This window comes from Pipistrellus kuhlii, unplaced genomic scaffold (genome assembly GCF_014108245.1).
Source record: "Pipistrellus kuhlii isolate mPipKuh1 unplaced genomic scaffold, mPipKuh1.p scaffold_m20_p_7, whole genome shotgun sequence".
In the NCBI taxonomy this organism is placed as follows: Eukaryota; Metazoa; Chordata; class Mammalia; order Chiroptera; family Vespertilionidae; genus Pipistrellus; species Pipistrellus kuhlii.
The window spans coordinates 75,843,403-75,866,294 of NW_023425573.1; the positions used below are offsets into that span (position 1 = coordinate 75,843,403).

General features: G+C 61.8%; 1 protein-coding gene across 1 annotated transcript in view; it reads left to right on the plus strand.

Annotated features, from left to right (window-relative positions):
• Positions 1 to 22,892, plus strand: part of GLI2 (GLI family zinc finger 2) — a 207,363-nt gene that overhangs the window by 173,497 nt on the left and 10,974 nt on the right. The window contains exons 4-10 of the mRNA XM_045575414.1: positions 3,052 to 3,254; positions 5,903 to 6,088; positions 12,633 to 12,834; positions 13,985 to 14,198; positions 15,318 to 15,440; positions 18,558 to 18,692; positions 21,174 to 21,323. Coding sequence (XP_045431370.1) covers positions 3,052 to 3,254; positions 5,903 to 6,088; positions 12,633 to 12,834; positions 13,985 to 14,198; positions 15,318 to 15,440; positions 18,558 to 18,692; positions 21,174 to 21,323 — 1,213 coding nt within the window. The remainder of the gene's footprint in view (positions 1 to 3,051; positions 3,255 to 5,902; positions 6,089 to 12,632; positions 12,835 to 13,984; positions 14,199 to 15,317; positions 15,441 to 18,557; positions 18,693 to 21,173; positions 21,324 to 22,892) is intronic.

A 22,892-nucleotide genomic window follows, 5' to 3' on the forward strand; every position in this document is an offset into this window, starting at 1 on the left:
GACGGTCCGTGTCATCCTCCATCTTGGCCTCTCCCCTCACAGTCCCCAGCAGCTCCACACTAACGATCTGCTCGCTTAACAACCCTGTGGCCAAGAGCTCTGCCTTCTCAGAGGGCTCAGCCCCAGCTGCTGTCCCAGGCGCCTGGGGCAAGGGATGGTCTCAGTCACATCTGCCCTCCTGCCCCCCAGCAGAAGCGGGGACCTGGGCCCAATACAGATCCAGCCCAAAGCGCCTGTGGGCTGTGCTCCACCCCCAGGCATAACCTTCACACACACATCCTTACATTCCACCCTTTTCTTGCACGTGCTGCTTCCTCATAATCTCCTATTCATCCTTCAGAACCCAGCCCGAGTTCCACCTTTCCTCACACTCACAGACACTCAGGGGTCTGTCCCTCGCTGGAGTCCTTACCGAACCTCTCACTGTGCTTGATGTGCAGGGCTGCCTCTTCCACGTGGCTCTGAGCTTCCTGTAGTGCCCTGGGCACAGAGCAAGTGCTTGGGACAGTTTTGTTGGGAATATGAACAAGTATAGGAAGAACTAACTGGTAGGATCAGGCTTGATGAGCTCAGAGCTGGACTGGGGGAAGAAGGCAGTGCAGAGAGTATTGTTCAAGCCACACAGGGTGAAAAGGCGGACTCTGCCAGTCCTGCGCTGTGGCCTGCGTGAGCGTGTGCGTGCCTGCGCACCTGCGACACAGAGACTGCAACCCTTTCAACACAAGCACCACCGCCAGCCCCTCCGCCAGCCCCCAGGCCACTTCCTGAGTCTCCACTCAGTTGGCAGAATTCAGGGCCTGGCCAGGCCGCAGCTGAGGGCAGGGTCGGCCTGCAGTCAGGGCTGGAAGTAGGGAGAAACGGGGCGTGGGCGGGAGGGTGACCGCACGCCGTGGCTCCGGTTTCCCCAGCGGGTGTCTGTGCTGGTGCGGTCCCACGGCTCGGTCCTCGCTCAGCCTGCCGGGACTGTGAGGCCGGGATGGGACCAAGCGCCCAAGAAAAGCGCCCAAGAGAAGGACCTGCTTTGTAGGCTGGCAGTTTTGGGGTGATTTCGGGGCTGCTGGAAGGCCTTCTGAGCTCCCAAATGCATTAGTGATGCTGGAATTCTGCCTTGGAAATGGGGGCCTTTGGCTTTAGTGGGCCTAAAGTGGCCTGAGGCCACGGCCCAGCCTTTCCGGCTGTGTGACCAGATGACTTGGGGTGGCAGCCAGGCAGCCTCCCTGGGGGAGGTTCCGGGTCAGGGCACAGCTACCTGGTGCTGTGCTGGGGGGCCATCTTGGGGGGCCTCCTGGATTAGGTGTCTGGAGGGCACCCATGGTCAGCTGGCAGATGGGCCTGCGGTCTTGGGTACTGAGCAGCCAGGGCAGCAGGTGCGCCACATCCCAAGTTGACTTGAGGCCTAGAGGGAAGGGAGTCGATGCTTGTAACCCCCAGCTAGAGCCCAGCTCTGGTGAGGCAGAGGGAGAAGGTAGCAGAGCCGTGCACAGGAAGGTGTTTTGGGGACGGCAGACCCACTGAGGGGGATCCCTGACCTGGGCTTACAGGGAGGACAGAGAATTAGCCCAGTGAGGTACAGGGTGCAGGAAGGCATCTGAGGCCAGTGCGGCAGCATGGGATTGGCCTGGGAGTTCCTGGGATCCACACGTCATTGCAGTCGCATCCGCGAAAGCTAGGAAATAAGGTTGCAGAATGCTTACGTCCAGGCCGGGGAGCAGCCCCGGGTCGCTTGTTAGCCCAGCTGTTCAGCCGTCTGCAGTCAGCTGCTCGCTCCTGGTTGGCATTGTGCTGTCAGCGCAGTTGCCTGCACTGTTGAGCAGGCTCTGTGACCGGCTCTGCTCCGGCCAGCCGACCTTCTTCCCTGAAATAACCAGTCCTGACGGTGCCAGCTTTTCCATCCAGCGCCAGCCCCATGTGAAGGCTGCGGGCCCCTGGGCACCTCCGGGCTTTTCCCTCGAAGTGCGGTGCCGAAGCTGTAACAGCAGGCTGGCAGCTGCGTCACCCTTTGGGGGACTTTCATCCTCCTGCAATCCTATGAAATAGATACTGTTTATCCCCATTTTACAGGTGAGGAGACTGAGGCTTGGGAAGGTTAAAGTAATTGCTCAGTTTGAGCTGTTAAAGGCTGAGATTCTAACCCAGGTTTGTGTGATCCTAACACATTCGTGTGTTTTTTTTGTGCTCTGCCAAGTCATAGAGAGACCCTATTGTCTGAAAACATTTGAAAACTGAATTTAGGTGAGTTTCATTCCCAAGTGACTTGGTGGTGCGTTTTCTTTAATGTAACCTCTCCACATCCCTGCAGCTCACAGGCCGACAGCTGCCCACGGGCCCCGGGTCCTGTGTGAAGTCCCGTCCCACGTTGGGCAGAGCTGGCACCTCCTCGAGGGCCGGCCTCGGGACATAGAAATGGGCGGTGGCGGTGCCAGCCAGGACCAGAGGGACCAAGGCAGCCACGGTTGGCAGGACCTCTGAGAAGGGAGGATTCGTAGCATTGGAAGGAATTCCTCTGAGGGAGGCTGGGATGATATCCCAGACTTACTCACAGCTCCTTCCAGCGCTCTTGGGTCTCCACCTTTTCCTTCGCAGCGGATCGCGGCCGAGCGCTGCACACAGGGACTGCCCGCTGCGGCCAGACTGCTCCTCTTTCCTCACGTCTGCTAGGGATATGAGCGCTCTGCCTCTTTCTCCAGCGTTAGAATCTCCATGTTCTGCTTTTCACACATTTGCAGAATGCACACACTCATTCCTTCAACGAAGATTGGCCTGTTACCGCTGTGTGTGCAGCCGGAGCGCCCTGGGAAGCAATGGCGACACCTTGCCCAGGGGTGCGACCGCTGAGCCTGTGGCCAGCACGCCCAGCACGCCCAGCCCTGTGTGCGGGGCATTCCACCCCACCCGGGGCGGGGCAGCCTCCCGCACGCAGGCGCTCCCCTGCACTCACGGGCTCCTAAAGGGTGACAGCGATCTGGCACACCGAATGACAGTGCTGGCTCCTCCTCAGCAGGCCGCGCCTCCTCAGGAAGCACCCCCCGCCCCCTCTCTCTCTCTCTGCAGGCCACCTGCCCTGAGTGGCAGCCCCGTCATCTCTGACATCTCTTTGATCCGGCTTTCCCCGCACCCGGCCGGCCCCGGGGAGTCCCCGTTCAGCGCCCCCCACCCGTACGTGAGCCCCCACATGGAGCACTACCTCCGCGCCGTGCACAGCAGCCCCACGCTCCCCGCCATCTCTGCAGCCCGCGGCCTCAGCCCCGCCGACGGTGAGTACTGCCCTGTGTGCCGGGTGGGCCGGGCTTATTGGCTCACTTCCTAAATCTATAAATGCCTAATCCCTCGAGCACCAGAGACCAGTATATGCTGTATGTCACCTGTAGTTGACAAAAGAAAAAAAATTTTTTAAAATAAGCAACCAGGTGAGTCTTCTCAAACCCGCCACTGAAACCTTCCCCTGGGCCGAAGTCAGGCCATGGCTGCGGGCACTGTGAGCCGCGGGCAGAGGCCGGGGCCACGGCCCACCCGTCCCTTGTCCTCGCTGCACCGCCCCCAGCTCCCGGGTGCGGCCGAGAGTGAAGCTGAGCCCCAGGCCCATGTGTCCTGGTGAGAATGCAGCCTCACGGGCCCAGGAGGTGCCCTGTGGCACCGCTCCCCCCTTCACTGAGGAGAAACCGCACCAGGCAAAGGGCCCTGAACACCGCCGCTCAGGGTCAGAGCCCAGCCCTGCGCTCTGCGTGGTCCTGGCTGGCCCGGACCGAGCTGAGGTGTGTGAGGGGTGTGTGCTGCGTCCGCCTCCCCTCGAGGACAGCGGGCGGCGTCCCGCCTCCTGATGCCCGTGCCAGCGGCTGGAGCACCAGCGTGCAGGCCCTGAAGTTCAAATGTGGTGTCGTCGCTGCGTGGTGCCCCCAGGGGAGAGGTCAGGTCTCATCCTGAACAGAGAGCACAGCCGGGCTCAAGAAAGGGCCTCGGTGGGTGTGGAAATTTTGAGATGAGATCATCCGGGCTGTCCACTCAGGCCTTACATCCAAGGACGTTGCAGGAGCCAAGTTAGCCAGCACCCCAGCAGCCGGAAGCAGCAGGAGCGATTCTGCCGGGCAGCCTCCAGGGCTGGTGCTGCCACCCCCGGTGTGGGCTCCGGCCTCCGGGCCCGGAGGGAGGAAACTCGGTCTAGCGGCAGTTACACCAAGCTGCGCTCACTGGTCACAGCCTGGGAGCCAGGGCACACTCATCTGGGGGGAGGGGACTGGGGGAGCGTGGGGTGTCAGGAGGAGGCCTGGAGCCGAGCCTGCTCTGGAGACCTCTGGGCCAGGGACAGTGTGTGGCCCATGAAGAGCCACGTGGTGGACAGGCTGCCCTCAAAGGAGGCATGAGTTGACTGAGCTCTGGCTTCACGCCTGATTTTGACGTAAACTTTGAGGCGGCTCCTACCACACCTGCTTACCCACTCCCACTCCCACACCCACGAGAGCCATGGGCAGCAGAGAGGCTGTGGCTGCTTTGCATGACCCTGCCCCTCCGGTGGACTTGACACCCTGAGGCCGCCCTGGCCCGGCCCGCCCCCAGGAGGCTGAGGGGCCTGTCAGGCTGCCCGGGCAGCATCAGCCTAGCACCTGAGGGCACGAGGCAGCATCTGCCAGACCACGTGTGCCCAAGGGTGAATGGGCACTTGGGGAAGACTTCAGGGAGGAGGGGGCAGACGAGGAGGGGGATGAGGGCGTTTCCTTCACGGACAGACGACAGGCAGAGGCCTTACAGTGCCAGGGCTGGAGACCAGGCTCTCTCTAGAGGACGCAGAGGAGATGGGGAGGAGGAGGAGATGGGGGAGGGGGGAGGAGAGGAGGAAGAGATGATGGAGCAGGGAGAAGTGGGAGGAGGAGGAGGAGGAGAGAGTTGATGGGGGAGAGGAGGAGGAGAAGGAAGGAAGAGGAAGGAGGGATGGGATGCAGGGGGAGGAGGAAGCCTCTTCTGCTGCCGGCTTCCCTCTCCAGCCACAGGGGTCTCGGTGGTATTTGCAGGACGGATGGCGGGGCGTGGGCGCAGTGGTTGGGAACTTGAGCTCTAGGCCCAGCCGCCTGCCGTGTGACCTTGGGCAGGACCCCTGGCCCTCTCAGTGCTAAGGGAGGTGAAGGCAACTGCCTGCAGTGTGGTGACAGCGAAACCAGAGTGACCGCCTCTCGCAGCGCCTGCACAGCCCCTAGCGCTCGCACAGCCTGTGCTGCTGTCATCAGTAAGACCCGGAGGGGCGGCATTACAGCCCAGCTCTGCAGACCTGGTGCAGCCAGGATTCGCCCTGTCGAGGTGTGATTTCCAAGCCCCCCTCCTTTCCCTGGCGCCACAGCCCCGAGGGCCGGTCCTCGCCATCCCACCCACCCTCCGGCCTCGAGAACTGACATGTGCCTGCCCTGACTGTGAAGGCCTGGGCAGGCTGAGTGAGGGCGGAGGCAGACAGCCGCTCTGCAGCCGCTGGACAGGGAGCTGGTGGCCGGCGGCAGGCGAGGGGCTCCGTCTAGCCAGGTCCGACCAGCTCTCGGCTGCGCTTTCACCTGGAATGCGCGGGGCTCTGCCAGGCAGCCTGCTGTCCTGGCACCTTTGTCGGTATCTTTCCTCGGAAGCCTCGCTGCAGCCTGGGCCCATGGCTTCTGCGGGGCTCGGAGGAGGGGTGGGGTGTGGCTGTGGTGAAGTGGAGAAATGCAGAGCTGAGGCGGTGCTGGCCTCCTTCCCATCTGCAGGAACATGCCACCCACTGGGCCTGCTCCGTGCGGACAGGGGCCAGGGGAGGGCACACAGGTGCTCAGAGCACAAGGGCTGGACCGCAGGACACGGGGCAACTCCTCAGGCCAGGAGGTAGTTCTCCTGCTTCCTCTTTTGCCAGATTCTGACGGCTTCTTTCTTTCTCCCTCCCCTCTGCCCACAGTGGTCCATGAGCACCTTAAGGAGAGGGGGCTGTTTGGCCTCCCCGCCACAGGTGCCAACCCCTCAGACTATTACCACCAGGTGGCGCTCATGGCGGGCCACCCCGCGTCCTACGGGGACCTGCTCCTGCAGACGGGGGGCTCCGCTGGCACCCCCCATCTCCACGACTACCTCAATCCAGTGGACGGTGAGTGCTGGGCCGGCTGGGGGCAGGGAGCGGGGTGGGCTGGGCTGACGGTGCTCCCGGGGGCTGAGGCGGGTGCTTGCTGCTCCTTTGGGGGTAAGGAGCCCTAAGGACGGGTCTGGATATACCCAACCCTGGCCAGGACTGTGTCCACAGGGACCGAGTTTGGGCCACACGCACCAATGCTAGTGTCAGTGTCTTCCACCAGTATGTTCTTCCCTCTTTCACACGGGGAAGGATGAGGCATGGGAAGGCCACTGGAGCCACGTCACAGTTTGAAGTGCACCCCGAGGGCAGTGAGGAGCCCCAGGGGTGATTGCCGAATGACCACGGGGATAAGTGAGCAACGAGAGGCAGGCATGAGCCGGAGCCGAGAGGCAGTCTGGGAAGGAGGGCACACGCCCTCCTGCCACTCACTGCATCTAGACTCCCCCGGACACCGCCTCACTCCTGCCTGCAGGGCCCTCCTGCAGGCCGGCCCGGTTCAGTCCTACACTATGCTAGCACCCAGGCCAGTCGGCACATCTCCCGAGACTTCCCCAGTCTTATCCCAGCCCAGCTGCCCCTCCTTCCATGCCCGCTCAGGGCCTGAGGCACTCAGGCTGCACTGGCTGGCACTTCCATGTCTACACTCTGGGTCTGAGCATGGCTGCCAGGGAGCAGGCCTATGTGTCTGTGGGTGAGCACGCACGTGAATGGCAGTCACAAGGCATCTGGGATAGGAAGGTGCAAACTCATTCGGGAAGAAACAGCTGGGCCAGCAGCTGTCAGCGTGCAGGGCGCCGGGACGGGGCTGGGGCAGGGCAGCTGTGTTCTGGGCCCTCAGCCTTGGGTCACACACAGGGGCTGTGCCCCAGAACTGGAGGGCAGGGAGTGAGGAGGCAGGTTCACCAATGGGCACAGGAACACCCAGCTCGGGTCAGCTGCCACTGACTGAGTCGTCACACTACTGCCATCCGTCCTTCCAGCACCCCGGCTTAGGGTGCAGAGTGGGCATCGCCTCCAGCTCTGGCCTGGGAAGCATATCAGCTTCTCAGGCGGAGTGAGGCGCCATTCTACGTGGGAGGGACACAGCGAGGCCCTGCCACACGTCCGCCCTCGTGGCACTGCTCCCGGTAAGCTCCTGGCAGGACAAAGGACACGGCCCTGAGGCCACCCCGCCCCCAGCCTCCTCTCTCAGCACCTGCCTTCACAGTCCAAGAGGAGGCAGAGCAGTGGGGTAGAGAGAACCTTCTGGGGCTTTGACTGTCAGACCAGGGTGTGGGGCTGGGGTCTGCAGGCTGAGGCTGCCTGGGAGAGTGGGTATGGGATGGCCTCGGGGGTCTGCATCCAGCAGAGCAGTCCCCGTCCACTCATTGGCAAACCAAGAGCACAATTTCACCTCAGACAAGTGTCATCTGCACGATTCTTATGTAATACTAGTGGCCCAGTGCACAAAATTCATGCGGGAGGAGGGAGAAGGGTCCCCTCAGCCCTGCCTGCACCTTCTGCAATCTGGGACATCCTCTCCCAATCCGGGACCACAGGCTCCTAACCACTCACCTGCCTGCTTGCCTGATCGCCCCTAACCACTCTGCCTGTCAGCCTGATCAACTCCAACTGCCATCTCCCACCAGCCAGTTCACCCTCACCTGCCCCCCCTATCCACCTGCACCCCCTGCCCACATGCCCCCCCACCGACCTCTCCCCCTACCAGCCTGATCTCCCTCAACTGCCACCCTATCGCTCCTAACCGCCTCTGCCTCAGCCCCACTACCAAGGCTTTGTCCGGAAGGATGTCTGGAAGGTCTCCTGGAAGTTCTCCAGGTCTAATGAATATATTACCTTTAATTAGCATAGATTATACTTTTAATAGGCTCACCTTTGGGGGTTAAATAAGTGGATACTATTGTAAAATGGAACTTTGCATTTTTTTTTTTAAATGGGAAACCTGGTAATATTTGCGGAGGATGTCCCTGTATCTGTCTCCACTGAGCCTAAAATAATCTCATTTATCCAGCATACAGCCTCCATAGGGGAACGCATGGTGGTGTGGAGGGGAGGAGGGAGGTGGACGCCCCTCCCAGGGAGGCCAGGCTTGGGCAGGAAAGGGCACCTCCCTGCCAGCCCTGCCCCTCGCTGGGAGCTCCGGCCTCCTGGTGTGGACGAAGGCTCGCTGCCTCTGGTTCTTAAAGGATCTGACTTGCAGCCTGGAGAGCACGGAGCGGGCGGGGCGTTGGAAGGCAGTGGATAACCAGTCAGGGCCTCGGTTCCGCTCTGCCTCGGGTTCTCTGAGCGCGGGACTCTGGCTGTCACCAGCGCCGGAAGTGGGATTTCCTCGTGCTGTCTGTCGGAGATCGGTGATTTACCAGCAGCTCAGCCGCCACCGCCGCTCCCTGCCCTCCCACCACATTGGGAAGATGGAGATGTTTCCGATTGAAATGCTGTCTGTTTACAGCCCATATTTCCGCCGGGCTGTATATTTTATTGTCATATTGACACTAATTTGACTCGGATGTCACCTCCCTTCTGACGCCCGTTCTTTATGCTGCTTGTGGGTCCAGGGGGGTTTTCAGAAACCAATTACATTGATCACACCACAGAGAGGCGGGAGGAGGGCAGCCGCGGCCCGAGGCAGGCAGCTCTGGCCAGCTGCCGGCGGAGAGGCCTGGCCGGGGTCCTGGACAGCTGCTGCTCAGGCACCGCTAGTGCGGCAGGCGGGCCGCCGCTCAGCCTGCCCACAGCCTGAGAGACAAGCCCCAGGCAGTCACTCACAGTGAGGAGCCCAGCTGGAGCCCTGCATCGCAGAAGCAGGACATGGCTGGTCAGGTTCACCCCCGCCCAGGGCTCCGAAGCCCAGGCTCCCTCCTCACCCCATCAGGGCAGGGAGGGGCTGCGGGCAGCTCAGTGGGCAGGCCAGGTCCTCGGCTGGATGTCCTTAGAGCCTCTCCTCAGCGAGTCCAGAAAAGGTCTGGGTGAGAGTGGGCCGGGCAGGAGGCCTCCCCCACACCGAGGACTCGGGGCCCAGGACCTGCCACAGGGGTGCGTCCCGCTGCCCCCAGGGAGGGTGTGTCCCAGCCCGGAGCTGACGACAGTAGCATCTGGAGCAAAAATGGCTCCAGGGTCCTTCAGAGCCTGGTTCCCTACATCCCTCTGGCTGCCCTCAGCCCAGGTTCCTGGGTCCAGAGGCAGTCCACCCAGAGCTATGGATATGCTGGCCAGCAGCCCACAGCCACCGGAGGGAGGCGCTTTTTGGCCTGTCTTACAGTTTCAGTGACTCACCCAGAGCCACCCAGCTCAGAGCTACCAGCCAGATGGGAACCTGGGTTGGCCTGGGTACAGTGCTTGTTCCCACATCTCCTGCCCTTTCTGGCCTCCCCGGGGAATGCAGCCACACACACACACACACACACACACACACAGACACACACACACACAGACACACACACACACAGTGGCACCTCAGGAATCGTGCCTGCGGGGAGCCACCATTCCCATCTCGCACCTGGAAGGTGAGTCCAGGAGCAAGGCCGGGGGCCCTCCTTGCTTGCAGACCCCACGGCCTCCAGCAGTGCCTGGCATACTGTCCACACTGCGCACAGGTCTGCGGGGCGGAACAAACGCGGATGCGCAGAAGGAAGACCTCTGGTGAGGCAGGGCTAGACGTGAGCGGCGGCAGGCATGGATGGCAGCGGGCTGCCTAGGTGAGGGCCGGCTGTGGCTGGCCGCCCGGAAGCCGTCGGACATCGGGACGGCACACCCTCAGGGCGGGGGCCGGCTCCGCCATCCTGGTCGTAAATCACGGAGAAGCCCGGGAAGTGAGCGCCAGGCTTTCCTTCCTGTTTAGTAATTTGTCAAGGGAAGAGGCGCGTTAATAAACACGTCTCCCTGGAGGGGTGGGAGAACGGAGATGAATATTACTGTCAGGTTTGGCCTGTTTCCTCTTGTTAAGGGCGCAAGAGAGGGTGGGAATCCAAATATTGGCAAAACCTTTTTGTAAAATTGTATCACCAAGAGGCATGCGTTTCTGCTTTACATGATGTGCTGTCTCCCACCAGCATCTCCCGTTGGCCAGCTCCTAACGCTTTTGTTCCCTCTCTGAGCTCCCTGTAAGTGCGGCTGGCGCGGTGCGGCTCAGTGAATAATGGGGGGGGCCTAGCTGGCCCCTGAAGGAGGGAATCGACTCACAGTCCCCTGCGGGCGCGCTGCTGGGCTCTAGGCACTGCCCCTCCTCCTCTCCATGCGGGCTCACGGCTCCCCGCCAGCCAAGCACACCGCCCTGTGCGGACGGGCAGGGAGGCTCGGGCGGCTCAGTAGCATGCGTCGAGGCAGCCTCGAAGCACCGGGTTTGTGTGGCCGGTGTGTGTGTCCACCCACCCCCAGGAGCACCCTCCCATGATACTCACCTCCCACCCAAGCAGAAGCTGTGAGGTGGCGGTTTAGCCATCTACCTGCCTTCCCATCTGCCAAGGCTTCCAGGACAAATGTCTAGTCATTTGCACATGAGGCTGCTAGCCCCTTCCTTACAGGTGCTGATGGAGATTAAACCACCTAACACTTACAGTGTGTGCAGGGGTGCTCCTGTCCTGGCTTAGGCATCCCTGGGGTCCTGGAATGTCTCTCCCGGGAGTCAGGCGAGTCTGCTGTTCATGCACAACTGCAGGGAGGGAGGAGGACCTGCCCCAGGCTCCCTGCCCCAGGCTCCCTGCCCAGGACTCCCTGCCCACGGGGCTCCCTGCCCCCAGGCTCCCTGCCCCCAGGCTCCCTGCCCCAGGCTCCCTGCCCTGAGCTCTCCCGCCCTGGCTCCAGACAGTGGGGCCCTGGGTCTCCCCTGGACAACACACGGCCTAGAAATGGTCTGACAACACTGGACACCACAGCTCCACACACCGCGGCTCCCACCCTGTCCAGACTCTCCGGGCCCGGTGTCCTCCTTGGGAAGGGGCCCCCAGTCGGATGTCCAGGGCTGTGGTGAGGGGATGAGGGAGGTGAGAGAAGTGCCCGGCACTCAGCAGGCGCATGTCAGTCCTCTGGCCACTGTGCCCTGATTGGATACCTGTGCGGGATGGCCTCTCCCTGTGCCCTGATTGGATACCTGTGCGGGACGGCCTCTCCCTGTGCCCTGATTGGATACCTGTGCGGGACGGCCTCTCCCTGTGCCCTGATTGGATACCTGTGCGGGACGGCCTCTCCCTGTGCCCTGATTGGATACCTGTGCGGGACGGCCTCTCCCTGTGCCCTGATTGGATACCTGAGCGGGACGGCCTCTCCCTGTGCCCTGCTGGCCCCTGCCCACCCGTCCTCCCGTCAGTGGCCCCGGGTTGGAGGGGTGGCCTGTAAGCAACCCAGTGGATACTTGAACACTCTCTGTGCTCCCCACAGCCTGGCCCAGCCCCTCTGTGCTGTGCTCCCCACAGCCTGGCCTAGCCCCTCTGTGCTGTGCTCCCCACGGCCTGAACCTGTCCCCAGCTCCCGTGCTGTGCTCCCTGGGGCCTGGCCAGGGAGCTTTCATGCTGTGCCAGGCCGCAGGGAACACAGCCTGACCACCACCCCCATGCGGTGCTCCCCACGGCCTGGCCTGGCCCCTCTGTGCTGTGCTCCCTGCCTAGCCCCTCTGTGCTGTGCTCCCCACGGCCTGAACCTGTCCCCGCCCCCGTGCTGTGCTCCCTGGGGCCTGGCCAGGGAGCTTTCATGCTGTGAACACATGCTGCAGGGAACACAGCCTGACCACCACCCCCATGCGGTGCTCCCCACGGCCTGGCCTGGCCCCCCCATCCTGTGTTAGTGGTGCCTGCTCAGACCACATAGGACCTCTCCCTCAGGACATACCAGGCTACCCTGGCCACAGAGTCCCCCAATGGAGCTTTCTACAATGAAAAAGCCAGTGATTGCCATATAGTGCAGTGCAGAGCAATCTCACAAACTGATGCTGGGTGAAAGAGCTGGATCTAATAGTATTTATAACTTCATTTACATTAATAGGCAAATACTCAGAAACAGGAAGACTAAGCTGCCCTTTGGAGGTCAGGCTAGTTTGGGGCAGGTCTGGACAGACAGAGGGGCTTCTAGGCACTGACCAGGCCCTGTTTTGTTTTGTTTTTTAAACCTCACCAGAGGACATGCTAAGAGAGAGAAACATGGATGCGAAAGAGAAGCATCCATATGTTGCCTTCCATACATGCCCCAACTGGGGATTGAACCTGCAACCCAGTAATGTGCCCTGACTGAGAATCGAACTGGCAACCATTTGGTGCTGGCCTCACGGGTGGCTCACGTCCCTGTGCGTTTGCTGTCCTGCGTCAGGCACTGGTGGGTCCAGCTGGCCCCTGCATCCTGAACAGGAAGGGCGCTCGGATTCATGCAAGCCTCTAACCTGTGCTGCTTAAGTCCTCACCACACCACGTGTGGATCAGTCCACGTTATAGACGGGCCGACTGAGGCTGAAAATGGCCACAGCCCTGGCCAAGAGGCCACAACGAGAACGGCAGAGCCGTCCTTCACCTGCAGTCCACCTGCCCCCTCACCCCCCGGCCCGCGTTGCTGATGTGCCTGGTTGGCTGTCCCACAGTGTCGCGTTTCTCCAGCCCACGGGTGACGCCCCGCCTGAGCCGCAAGCGGGCGCTGTCCATCTCCCCGCTGTCGGACGCCAGCCTGGACCTGCAGCGGATGATCCGCACCTCCCCCAACTCGCTGGTGGCCTACATCAACAACTCCCGCAGCAGCTCGGCCGCCAGCGGCTCCTACGGGCACCTGTCAGCGGGCACCCTCAGGTGAGCCCCGCCTGCCAGCAGAGGCTGGGAGTAGGGAGCCGGACTGGGGACCAAGTGGGGAGGGACAGCGCTGTCACCTGAGAAGAAAGACAGGACTTCAAGCCCCAAACACAACTTCTGGGGGGCCTGTCACGAAAGATTCGGTCCTCAAGTCAAAGGTGGCTTTCCTAGTACGGAAGGGAGTGCGTGGAGCAGCCAGGTCCCTGACCCGCTTGGAGGCACAGAAGGGCGAGGGACACTGACCTGGGCCATGCGAGTCTCTGGCTGGCAGCAGGCTCCCAGGTGGCCACACCCCAACCTCGTCCACACCACTAGCCCAGCCCATTTGAGGCCTCAGAGCCGCCCACTGGGCTGACACCGCGGGCTTCCCTTGAGCATCTCGAGAGAGGCCGAGATATTAGGAACGCCGGGAGAGCTCGGCCATGGACCCAGAAATGGAAGTGGTAACGGACGTGTCCGTCACCTTTCACTGCATAGTAAAGGACTTCTGCATGTGGCGGTTTAAAACAGCAGGATTACCGCCTCTGAGTCAGGGTGTGAGGCGGGCTTAGCCGGTCCCGGAAGCTGCCAGCCGAGGCTGCAGTCACCTGAGGGCGACGGGCCCGGGCTCCGCTTCCAGGAGGCCCTCACATAGCTGTCCGCAGAGTCTCAGGACACGGCCGCCGATCCCCGCCCTCCGTCGGAAGGTGGGGGAGCCACAGCGTCCTTCACGCTCAGCCTCGGCCATCTTCCTTCAGTGAGCTCTTCTGGAAAGGCTGGTGCGCTGGCAGTGCAGACCCGAGTGCAGTGGGAGGGGAAGGAGAGGGGGATGTGCCCGGAGGGCATTCGAACGGGCTTCGGAGGCCCAGTGGGGCTCGTAGGGAGCAGGGGGGGCGCTTTGCACGCCAGGGTGGGCTGGGACGGAGTCTGGGGCCAGCCTGCCAGGGTGAAGGCTGCACCGGGCAGGGTCTGGAGGCTAGGCGTGACAGGCGAGGCCTGTGATGACCGCCATGGAGAGCCACTGCCGGTTCTTAAGTGAGCAGAGCCGTGGCGATGGCGAGGTTAGCACGTGCCCATCCAGCCCTTCTCTGCCCGGGAAGTGTCGGCCTCGCAGAGCCCTGGTCCCCCCTCCCTCTCCTTCTCTCACCGCCTTGTCTGCTCTTCTCTGCAGCCCAGCCTTCACCTTCCCCCACCCCATCAACCCCGTGGCCTACCAGCAGATCCTGAGCCAGCAGAGGGGCCTGGGCTCGGCCTTCGGACACACGCCACCCCTGCTCCAGCCCTCCCCCACCTTCCTGGCCCAGCAGCCCATGGCCCTCACCGCCATCACCACCACACCCACTCAGCTCAGCAGCAGCAGCAACTGTCTGAGCAACGCCAGCCAGGTAGGCGGGCGCGGGGCGCGGGGTGCGGGGTGCGGGGCGGGCCCACGGTGCTCTGACTCCACGAGGGCTGGTGGTCCCCACCTCACCCTGACCACGTGCGGGAGGACTCAGGGTGCAGGTCTGGCTAGGGGTGCCTTCTGTGAAGAGGCCACGTGATTGAAAGGCCTTGGCTGGATGAGGCTGGGTGGGAGGCCTGGCGGGTCCTGACACCGCTCCCACTCCTGTGGGCAGCCCCAGCCTCAGGTCTGATGTCGCCTGTGCAGTAAACAGGTGAGTAGATGGAGGAACCTAGAAATCACAGTCGGCACATGTAGGTGCTCCCCACCCAGAATATGAAATGGATTAGTGAATAATAATTAATATCGTGCAGTTTAGTTGTAGAGCATGGATGTATCAGAGACCATCTTTTAAAAACTTTTAATTACAGTTTACATTCAGTGTTATTTTGTATTAATTTCAGGTGTACAGCATAGCGGTTAGGTAATCATCTATACATATCAAAGCCTAAGGACCAAATGACCAAACTACCGGTCAACTGGTCACTATGATGTGTACTGACCACCAGGGGGCAGATGCTCAATGCAGGAACTGCCTCCTGGCAGTCAGTGAGCTCCCACAGCCAACCACCTGTAACATGCCAACCTCCCCCATCCCTCCCTGTGGCTGGCTGCCCCAATAGCTACTGCGCAAGATGGCCCCCATCAGCCCGATTGCCCACCAGGCCGAGGGACCCCACCCGTGCACACATTAGTGCACTGAGCCTCTAGTATACTTTATACAGCGTTCCCCGATATTTCCAGCACCCACCTGGCACCATACAGAGTTATTACAACGTTACTGGCTGTATTCCCTATGCTGTACAGTACATCCCCAGGAGTTTCTGCTTTTCACCCAGTCCTCCGAGCCCCCTTCCTGAGAGAGGCCTCTGTTACATCCCAGCTTCTGGCCGGCCGTCTGGGCTCTCTCCTAGCTATGCTTCTTGCTGGGGAATAAGCTGGAAGGACTCAGTTTCTCCCACTCCAAACACAAGGGTTGGCCCATATAGGCTGTGTGGAGAGGGTCCAGAGGTGTGGGTGTCCCACTGCCTTCAGTGACAGGCTCTCCCCTGCACCTCCTCAGAGCAAGCAGACCAGCGAGTCGGCTGTGAGCAGCACCGTCAACCCCATCATCATTCATAAGCGCAGCAAGGTCAAGACGGAAGCTGAGGGCCTGGGGCCAGCCTCCCCGGTGACCCTGACGCAGGTAACCTGCCCGCCACCCTCACGCCTCCAGCTGGGCCAGGCCCGGTCCGCGGGGCCAGCAGCCTGGGGACTGAGCCCCTGCTGGTGAAGGATGAGCAGGTGGCTGCCTGCATGAACTAGTGACTGAGCCAGGGGGGGCTGGGTGGGCGTTCCTGAGCTCGGGGAGGACCAGAGCGGTGTCCCCAGCACCCTGCACCTTACATGCTCCTCAGACACACGCTGAATTACCCGGCGGGAGTGGCTCGGTTGGTGGAGCATCATCGCATGCACCAAAAGGTTGCCGATTCGATTCCCCGTCAGGGCACATACCTGGGTTTCAGGTTCAATCCCTGGTTGGGACCAGTACGGAGACAACCAGTGTTTCTCTCTCTTTTTCTCTCTACCTTCCTTTCTCCAACTTGACCTCAGAATGAGTGAATGAATGATCTGGGGCTGCAGGGGAGGACCTCAGAATGAGTGAATGAATGATCTGGGGCTGCAGCAGACGGTCTCCCCTCCCACCACACCCCTCACCCTCATGCAGCACAAGCCGAGGTGCTCACGTCCCCTGATGGCTCAGGCTCCTGCCCAGCGGCTCCCTCTCCCTGGAGCCCTGCCCCTTCGCTGGCTCTTCAGCCATTCCTGGCCCTCCTGCAGACTAGGCTGCAGCTGCCAGATGCCCAGTCTAGCCTCGGGCCACTCTGCTGCTCCTGCACTGCCCGGGAGCTGTGGGGAGGCGGCCCTCTCAGGGAAGGTCTGGTTGGTTCCAGGCCATCGGGGTGTACACTGGCCTGGCGCACAGTGATTGGTCTCAGTCACCAAGCACTCCATGCACATTTGAGGGCTTGAGTGTGTGGTGAGGGGAAGGAACGGGAAGGTGAGGGACCGAGCGACCCACAGCCGGGTGGCCCTGTGCGGGCTGAGACCCTGCCTCCTAGTCAGCATCCGAGAGGACGGCCAGCCGGCCCGCTCTGGCAGCAGAGGCTGCGGGGGAAGGGCTCGGTGAGTGCTCGCCGCACAGAGGAGCCTCCCGCTGTCTCTCACGGTGGCCAGCCTCCATCCGTTACCGCCCTGTCACGGCTCTGACACCGGCAATGCTCAGGCCCCCTGTCCCTGTCCCCCTGCCCCTATCACACCATCCTTCTTCAGGCTGCCGCCTCGGCCATGCTCTGGGCACTTAATTTTTATGAAATATTGGGTTCTGTTATTGTCAGGCAGGCAGAGGGGCCGGTGACAAATTCCTCTCCCCTCGCTGACGCCAGCGCCTCTTGGTGTGATGTGTGGCTTCCAGGGGGCCCTCCTCGGTGGCGGGAACGGGTGAGGGTGGCGTGTGTCCTGGGAGAGCAGCAGCGGGAGTGGCGAGGACGGGTGGAGGCCACACTGAGCACAGGGAGCCACCCCCACCCCTGCCCGCCCCGGGCCCACAAGCTGGGCTCCTCGTTTGTGTCAGGAGAGAGAGAGCCATCCATCATGAGGGGTTGTCACCGTGTCACTCTGTCTGATTCCGTGACCGGGCTCCTGCAAGGTGGGTGGGCATGCTCTCCCCGGGCACAAACACAGCCCAGCCCCCCGCCCTGCCTGCCTCAGACGTGGGGGCGAGGAAGGAGCCCAGCGCGCCCTGGGGCCCGGGGCACGCCGTCCCGCCGACCCCGTCCCCACACACCTGTCCGCCGGCAGCCTCCTGTTTGAATCAGCAGAGGGCAGAGCGGGCACAGGAGGCCCCGCGGCCCCTCCTAAGGAGTCGGGCAGGGCGGTCTGGGCCTCTGTGACGTGACCCGGAGCCGCCGGGGACTTCCTGCACTGCGCCTCGCTTCCCGTTCACAGCTGCACTGAGCGCGTGCGTTCACAAACCCGAGGCCCCTCCTGCAGGAGCCCTCCAGCTCCACAGGAGGGCGGGACCCTGCCGCAGGGGCCGTGGTGCTGGTGTCACCCCAGCCACAGAGCCGCCTGAGGAGTGAGGCTGAGTGTCTGAGGGGGCTCTGACTGGAGAGGGCCCCCCTCAGCCTGAGCTATAACTGTCTGCCCCAGAGGCTGCTGGGAACGACAGGCCACCTGTGCCAGTGGCAGGTAGTCTGCATGGAGGCAGGTCATCCTCCCGTCGGCTGTTGCCTGGCGTTGCTCGAGCCTGCCTGGGGGCCAGTGGGGCATCGGCGGTCAGTGGAGCAGGGAAGCCCTTATGTCCTCGTGGGGCCTCCTCCGGCCGGGGGCCCTGGTGCCTTCCTCCACCGGCTCCTGCTCCTGCCCAGCCTGTCCCGGGCCTGCTGGGAGGCTGCCCGGCCAGTGTGTCGCATTAGCTGAGGCGGTGCCACTGATTTACACTCAGTCTGTTGCTGGTTTTGGAGTAAAATGTGTCCTCATTGAACTTAAGCACCTGTGACTGGGCGGAGTCTGTCTCGGGGCCTTTCCTTTGCCGCCTTGAAATGGGCACGTGTGGGCTCTGTGCTGGGGGGCTGGAGGCCAAGCCCGGGGCTCCACACTCGCCGTGTGTGTGTGTGTGTGTGTGTGTGTGTGTGTGTGTGTCCGGGAGGGGAGGAGCCTTCCCAGCCCCCTCTCTGGCTGCAGGCAGGAGGAAAGCCCCACGGCAGGCTGTCCACGGAGCCTGCTGCCCCCCAGGGGGCCGGGGGGGGGGGGGGCGTGCTGAGCATGTTCACCCAGCTGCGCTGTCCTGGGTGCGAATCCAGTTGTGCTGAGTGCCTGGGAGGAGAGGACAGTACAAAAGTGAGAGGTCTGGAGGGCCAGGCCAAGTGCCTGTTGGGGTTCTCTTGCCTCCATGGAGGACAAACTCTTGGACTAAAATGCCCCACCCCACAGCCTGTGGGTCCTCGCAGGGGAAACCACGCCAAACAGCAAAGCCACCACCTGCTCGCTGCTGCTCTCCCGCCATGTCAGCGAGACGCCTTAGTGATGACAAGTTAGCTTCGGGGGGCTGGGGGGGGGGGGGGGCGGAGATCCAGGACAGCTGTGTGATGGGAGAGGGGTGGCAGGGGCCAGCTGAGGAGGGCTGGGGAAGCCGATGGATGTGCGTGCCTGTGTGTGTACCTGCACAGCCCGGGGCCTTGGCACACTGTGCAGAGCTCACGGCAGCCTCGGGGCGGGCGGGGTGCCGGACGTGGCTCAGCGGTGTGCTCTGCTCCTCCAGGAGCAGCTGGCCGACCTCAAGGAAGACCTGGACAGAGACGACTGCAAGCAGGAGGCGGAGGTGGTCATCTACGAGACCAACTGCCACTGGGAGGACTGCACCAAGGAGTACGACACGCAGGAGCAGCTGGTGCATGTAAGCCTCCCGGCCCCATAGCCGCCCCACAGGGCAGGGGCAGGCCCGGGAGCCTGCAGCCTCCCGGGCCCCGGACAGAGAAGGGGCTGGAGGAGGCTCCCAGGGGTGCGTGTCCCCTGCGAGTGGGCAGCGTGGTTATTCACCCGGGCCCTGGGCCCGAAAGGGGCTTACAGATACGTATGCAGTACAAGAGGTTAGAAGAAAAACACGCCAGGGGACAGCTAAGGGGAAATGAGCAATACAAGGAAGTCAGGAGTCCAGTTAGTGTGCAAAGCCAAGTCCTCCGCGCTGTAGTTCACACGTCAACCCTCTCCCTGAGGTTCCTAGCAGCCAGTGCACAGCGGGAAATAGGGTAGCTGAACCACATCCTGCCCAGAGTAAGCAAACCTGGCCTGAACCGAAGGAAGTTTCTCCTGAGGAGGAGGAGGCGGTGCACAGCGGCCGCACCGGTGCCGGTGGCTGTTCCCGGCGTGCCCGTGCCTGGTCCTGGCCGGTCAGGAGCCCCAGGAGACCCGGCAGCGGGTGCATCGACAGGATGGGTCCTCGCCTCGGTCCCCACCCAAACTTTTCCACAGCGGCCCCTGCTGTGGTGGCCGCAAGCAGTGTGTGCCGTGGGAGGGGCGGGCGTGGGGCTCAGCGTGGAGGCACAGGCTTCAGACCACAGCCAGGGAGTCTAAGCAGGTGAGAACAGGCGACCCGGCCTCCGTAAGCTGCAGGGTTCCTCCTGTGTGGGGGTGAATCCCACTCCACAGGGTGTGGAGACTGAATAGGAGCCCAGTGTCACCACATATCATAGCAGAGAGCGCAGCCACGCCTGGTGGCCCCTCTGCCTCCGGCTCCCGGTCCTCATGCCAGTCTGAGGCCTCTCCTCTCTGTCCAGAAGAGAACGTAACTTCAAGAACAGCCCCACACCGGTCCCAGCACACCTCCCTGTGGACGGGCGTCTGTAAAGACGAGCCCCACACTAAACAGCGCGGCAGTGAGGGCTGCACACGCACATGCACCGGTGCTGGCTGCACACGCACAGTGAGGGCTGCACACGCACATGCACCCGTGCTGGCTGCACACGCACAGTGGGGGCTGCACACGCACATGCACCCGTGCTCACGCGGCTCGCACCCGGGGGAGCTGTAGGTTCTCATGTGCTGGGATTTTCTTCCCGCTTTCTCACCCAGGAGGCCAGTTTCCTAGCAGACTGTCACTGCAGCTGGTGGAGAACCTGTGAGGCAGGGTCCGTCTTTACTCTGAGTCAGAAGTCCGGGACGAAGAAGGGACCTGGGAGCTGAGTTATGGGGCAGATCAGATTGGACCAGAGGAAGGAGGGCGGCGTCTGGGCCTGGCAGAGGCCCGGCAGTGGGTGATGCGCCTGCCTCAGGCGGATGGCAGCCCACGGCTAAAAATCAAAGCAAGTGACCAACACCCCAGGGTCTGCCCAGGCCCACGTGCTGTTGCTGAAACAGAAAGCCTCCGGGCCTGTGATTCTCGTACAGGAGAAACCATTCTGGGGGCCACACAGATGGGGAGGCCAGGGCCAAGGACCGGTGTGGGCGCAGGGCCAGGGGCAGAAATATTCCTGTTCCTGCCAGGCCAGTGCTGGCCAGGACCGTCTGAGGAGCACCGCCTGGGCAGCTGCTTGCCTCGCTCTGCCCCATCGCCCAGTGGGCCTCGAGCTGACAGTAGGGTCCCAGTGCCGTGCTGCCCACCAGTCGCCGGGTCGCTGGCGGCTCTGCTCCCTCCCGGGCTGTGCTGTGCCAGGGGCAGTGTCACACGGTCCCAGGGTCCTCCCAGGGGGTCAGTCCCTGCAGCCACCAATGAGCTGGGCCTTGGTGCAAAGGGCCAGAGCCGCCATCTGACGGGCTATCACATGTGGAGACCAGGACCCATTGGTGTTTCCACTATAACTAAAACTTCACATGAAAACCTGGGACAGAGGGCAAGCGCGGGAGAGGCTTCTCAGGCACCCTGTCTGCCTCGCTGCACTCAGTTAGTGCCTACTGTGTGCAGCACAGCCGGGAGCATCGTCATGGCCCCGTCCTCACGGACTGGAGTCCGGAGCCCTGTCTGGGGTGAGCGGGACACCTTTGACCATCTAGGATAGGGGTGTCGAACTCAATCAGAGAAGGGGCCAAATTCTAAAATCCAGCCTAAATCGCGGGCCGAATGGTTTACTGAACAGTCATAAACTGTCATTGTGATGGAAACGCAGCGGAGTGCAGTGATGACAGCGCGGTGCGGGCCACATTGCAAGGCCTGGTGGGACGGATTTGGCCCGCGGGCCTTGTGTTTGACACATGTGATCTAGGATGGTTGCTTTGATGACTAATTGGGAAATGCAGCCGAGACATTAGCACACAGTATGTCTTCACTTAATGGCGCGGCCGGAGGGTGACCCAACAGAATGAGGGGGGTCTGTGGGGTGGCCCGCGCTCACGAGGGGCCTGAGGCGCTGGCCGGGCTCACCCTGAGGGCTTGTTCCGGCAGCACATCAACAACGAGCACATCCACGGGGAGAAGAAGGAGTTCGTGTGCCGCTGGCAGGCCTGCACGCGGGAGCAGAAGCCCTTCAAGGCGCAGTACATGCTGGTGGTGCACATGCGCCGGCACACGGGCGAGAAGCCGCACAAGTGCACGGTGAGTGCCCTCCGGCCGGCCGCCGCCGCCCAGGCGGCCCCGCGCCCCAGGCCAGGCTGAGCCCCTGCGGTGTGCAGTCTGCTCCGGCCCTGAGTCCTCTGCCCGCTGAGTCCTCAGGCTCCGCCTCCCGTCGTCCAGAACTCTGGCGCTCGCTCAGGCGTGAGCTGCAGTAGGCAGCAGCGTGCCAGCGTCTCTGTGGCTATGTCCGTGTCACCTCAGACCTCCCAGCACAGCTGTACCCCACTTCTCGTGTCTGCGGGACCCACACAGGCGCTGGCCGGGAGCACCTGCAGGGTGCCCTGCAGAGAGAAGCTTCAGCGGGGTCAGCTTGAGCCGTGAGGGGGTAAAGTCTCTGGGTGTTAAGTGAGCACAGAGAGCAGACCTTTCAGATAGCCCCCTTGGGGAGGGAAGGGTCCGGGATGGTCACCGGGAAGGCCTTTTCCACACTCAGAGACCAGTCCCTCTTGAAGGGGAGGTGGCGCTGATGGCGGCACTGAGCCCTGTGGCAGTGCCCCTTCGTGAACTGCCCTGTTCCACGGAGTCCAGGATGCACACCTATTCCCACGTTCCTGCCTCTGAACCCACGCGGTCTTAAAATCGGTGCTGTCCAGGACTCAGTGAAATACGTTACCTTTGTTCGCAAGTTTTTCATGGAAATAAGATTCACATACTATGAAGTCTATCATTGTTTAACAAGGTACAATTTCAGTGATTTTTTTTTTTTTTAGAATATTCACAAGTTGTGAGTTACTAGCCAATTCCAGAACATTCTCATTACCCGTCAGAGCCACAGACCTGTTAGCAGTCACTTCCTGCTCTCCCCCGCCCCCACCCCACATTCCCTGAGAGCCACTGATCTGCTTCGACCCCTGAGCGTGCCTGTTCCGGTCAATAGGAATGAAATCGCACAATGTGAGCCCCTGTGCCCGGCCTGTTCACTTAGTCCCGTGGTCGGCAAGCTGCGGCTCGCAAGCCACATGCAGCTCTTTGGCCCCTTGAGTGTGGCTCTTCCACAAAATACCATGGCCGGGGCAAGTCTGTTTTGAAAAAGTGGTGTTAGAGGAAGTTTAAGTTTAAAAAATTTGGCTCTCAAAAGAAATTTCAGTCGTTGTACTGTCGATATTTGGTTCTGTTGACTAATGAGTTTGCCGACTACTGACTTCGCCTGTTCTTAAGGCTCCTCCGTGGTGCAGCGCGTATCCACACATCATTTCTTCACATCGGAGCTAAACGGCATTTCATTGTACGGACAGGTCCTAGTTTTCTAGTCCACTCCTCAGTTGATGGATGTTTTCACTCTGTGGCTATTATGAACATGCTGCAGTGAGCTAATCTGTACAGGTTTCTGTGGGCCTGTTTTCGGTTCTCTGGTGTACCTGCTAGAGCTGAATTGCTGGGTCAGATGGAAGCTCTTACGTCTCACTTTTTTCCGACCAGCCAGTCTGGTTTCCAAGAGGCGGCTGCACTACTTACCTTCCCACCGGCAGCGTCCTTGCCAGCGTGCGTTACCCGTCTGCCGATCCCGCCATCACAGTGCACTGCAGTAGCATGCCATTGTGGTTTAGATTC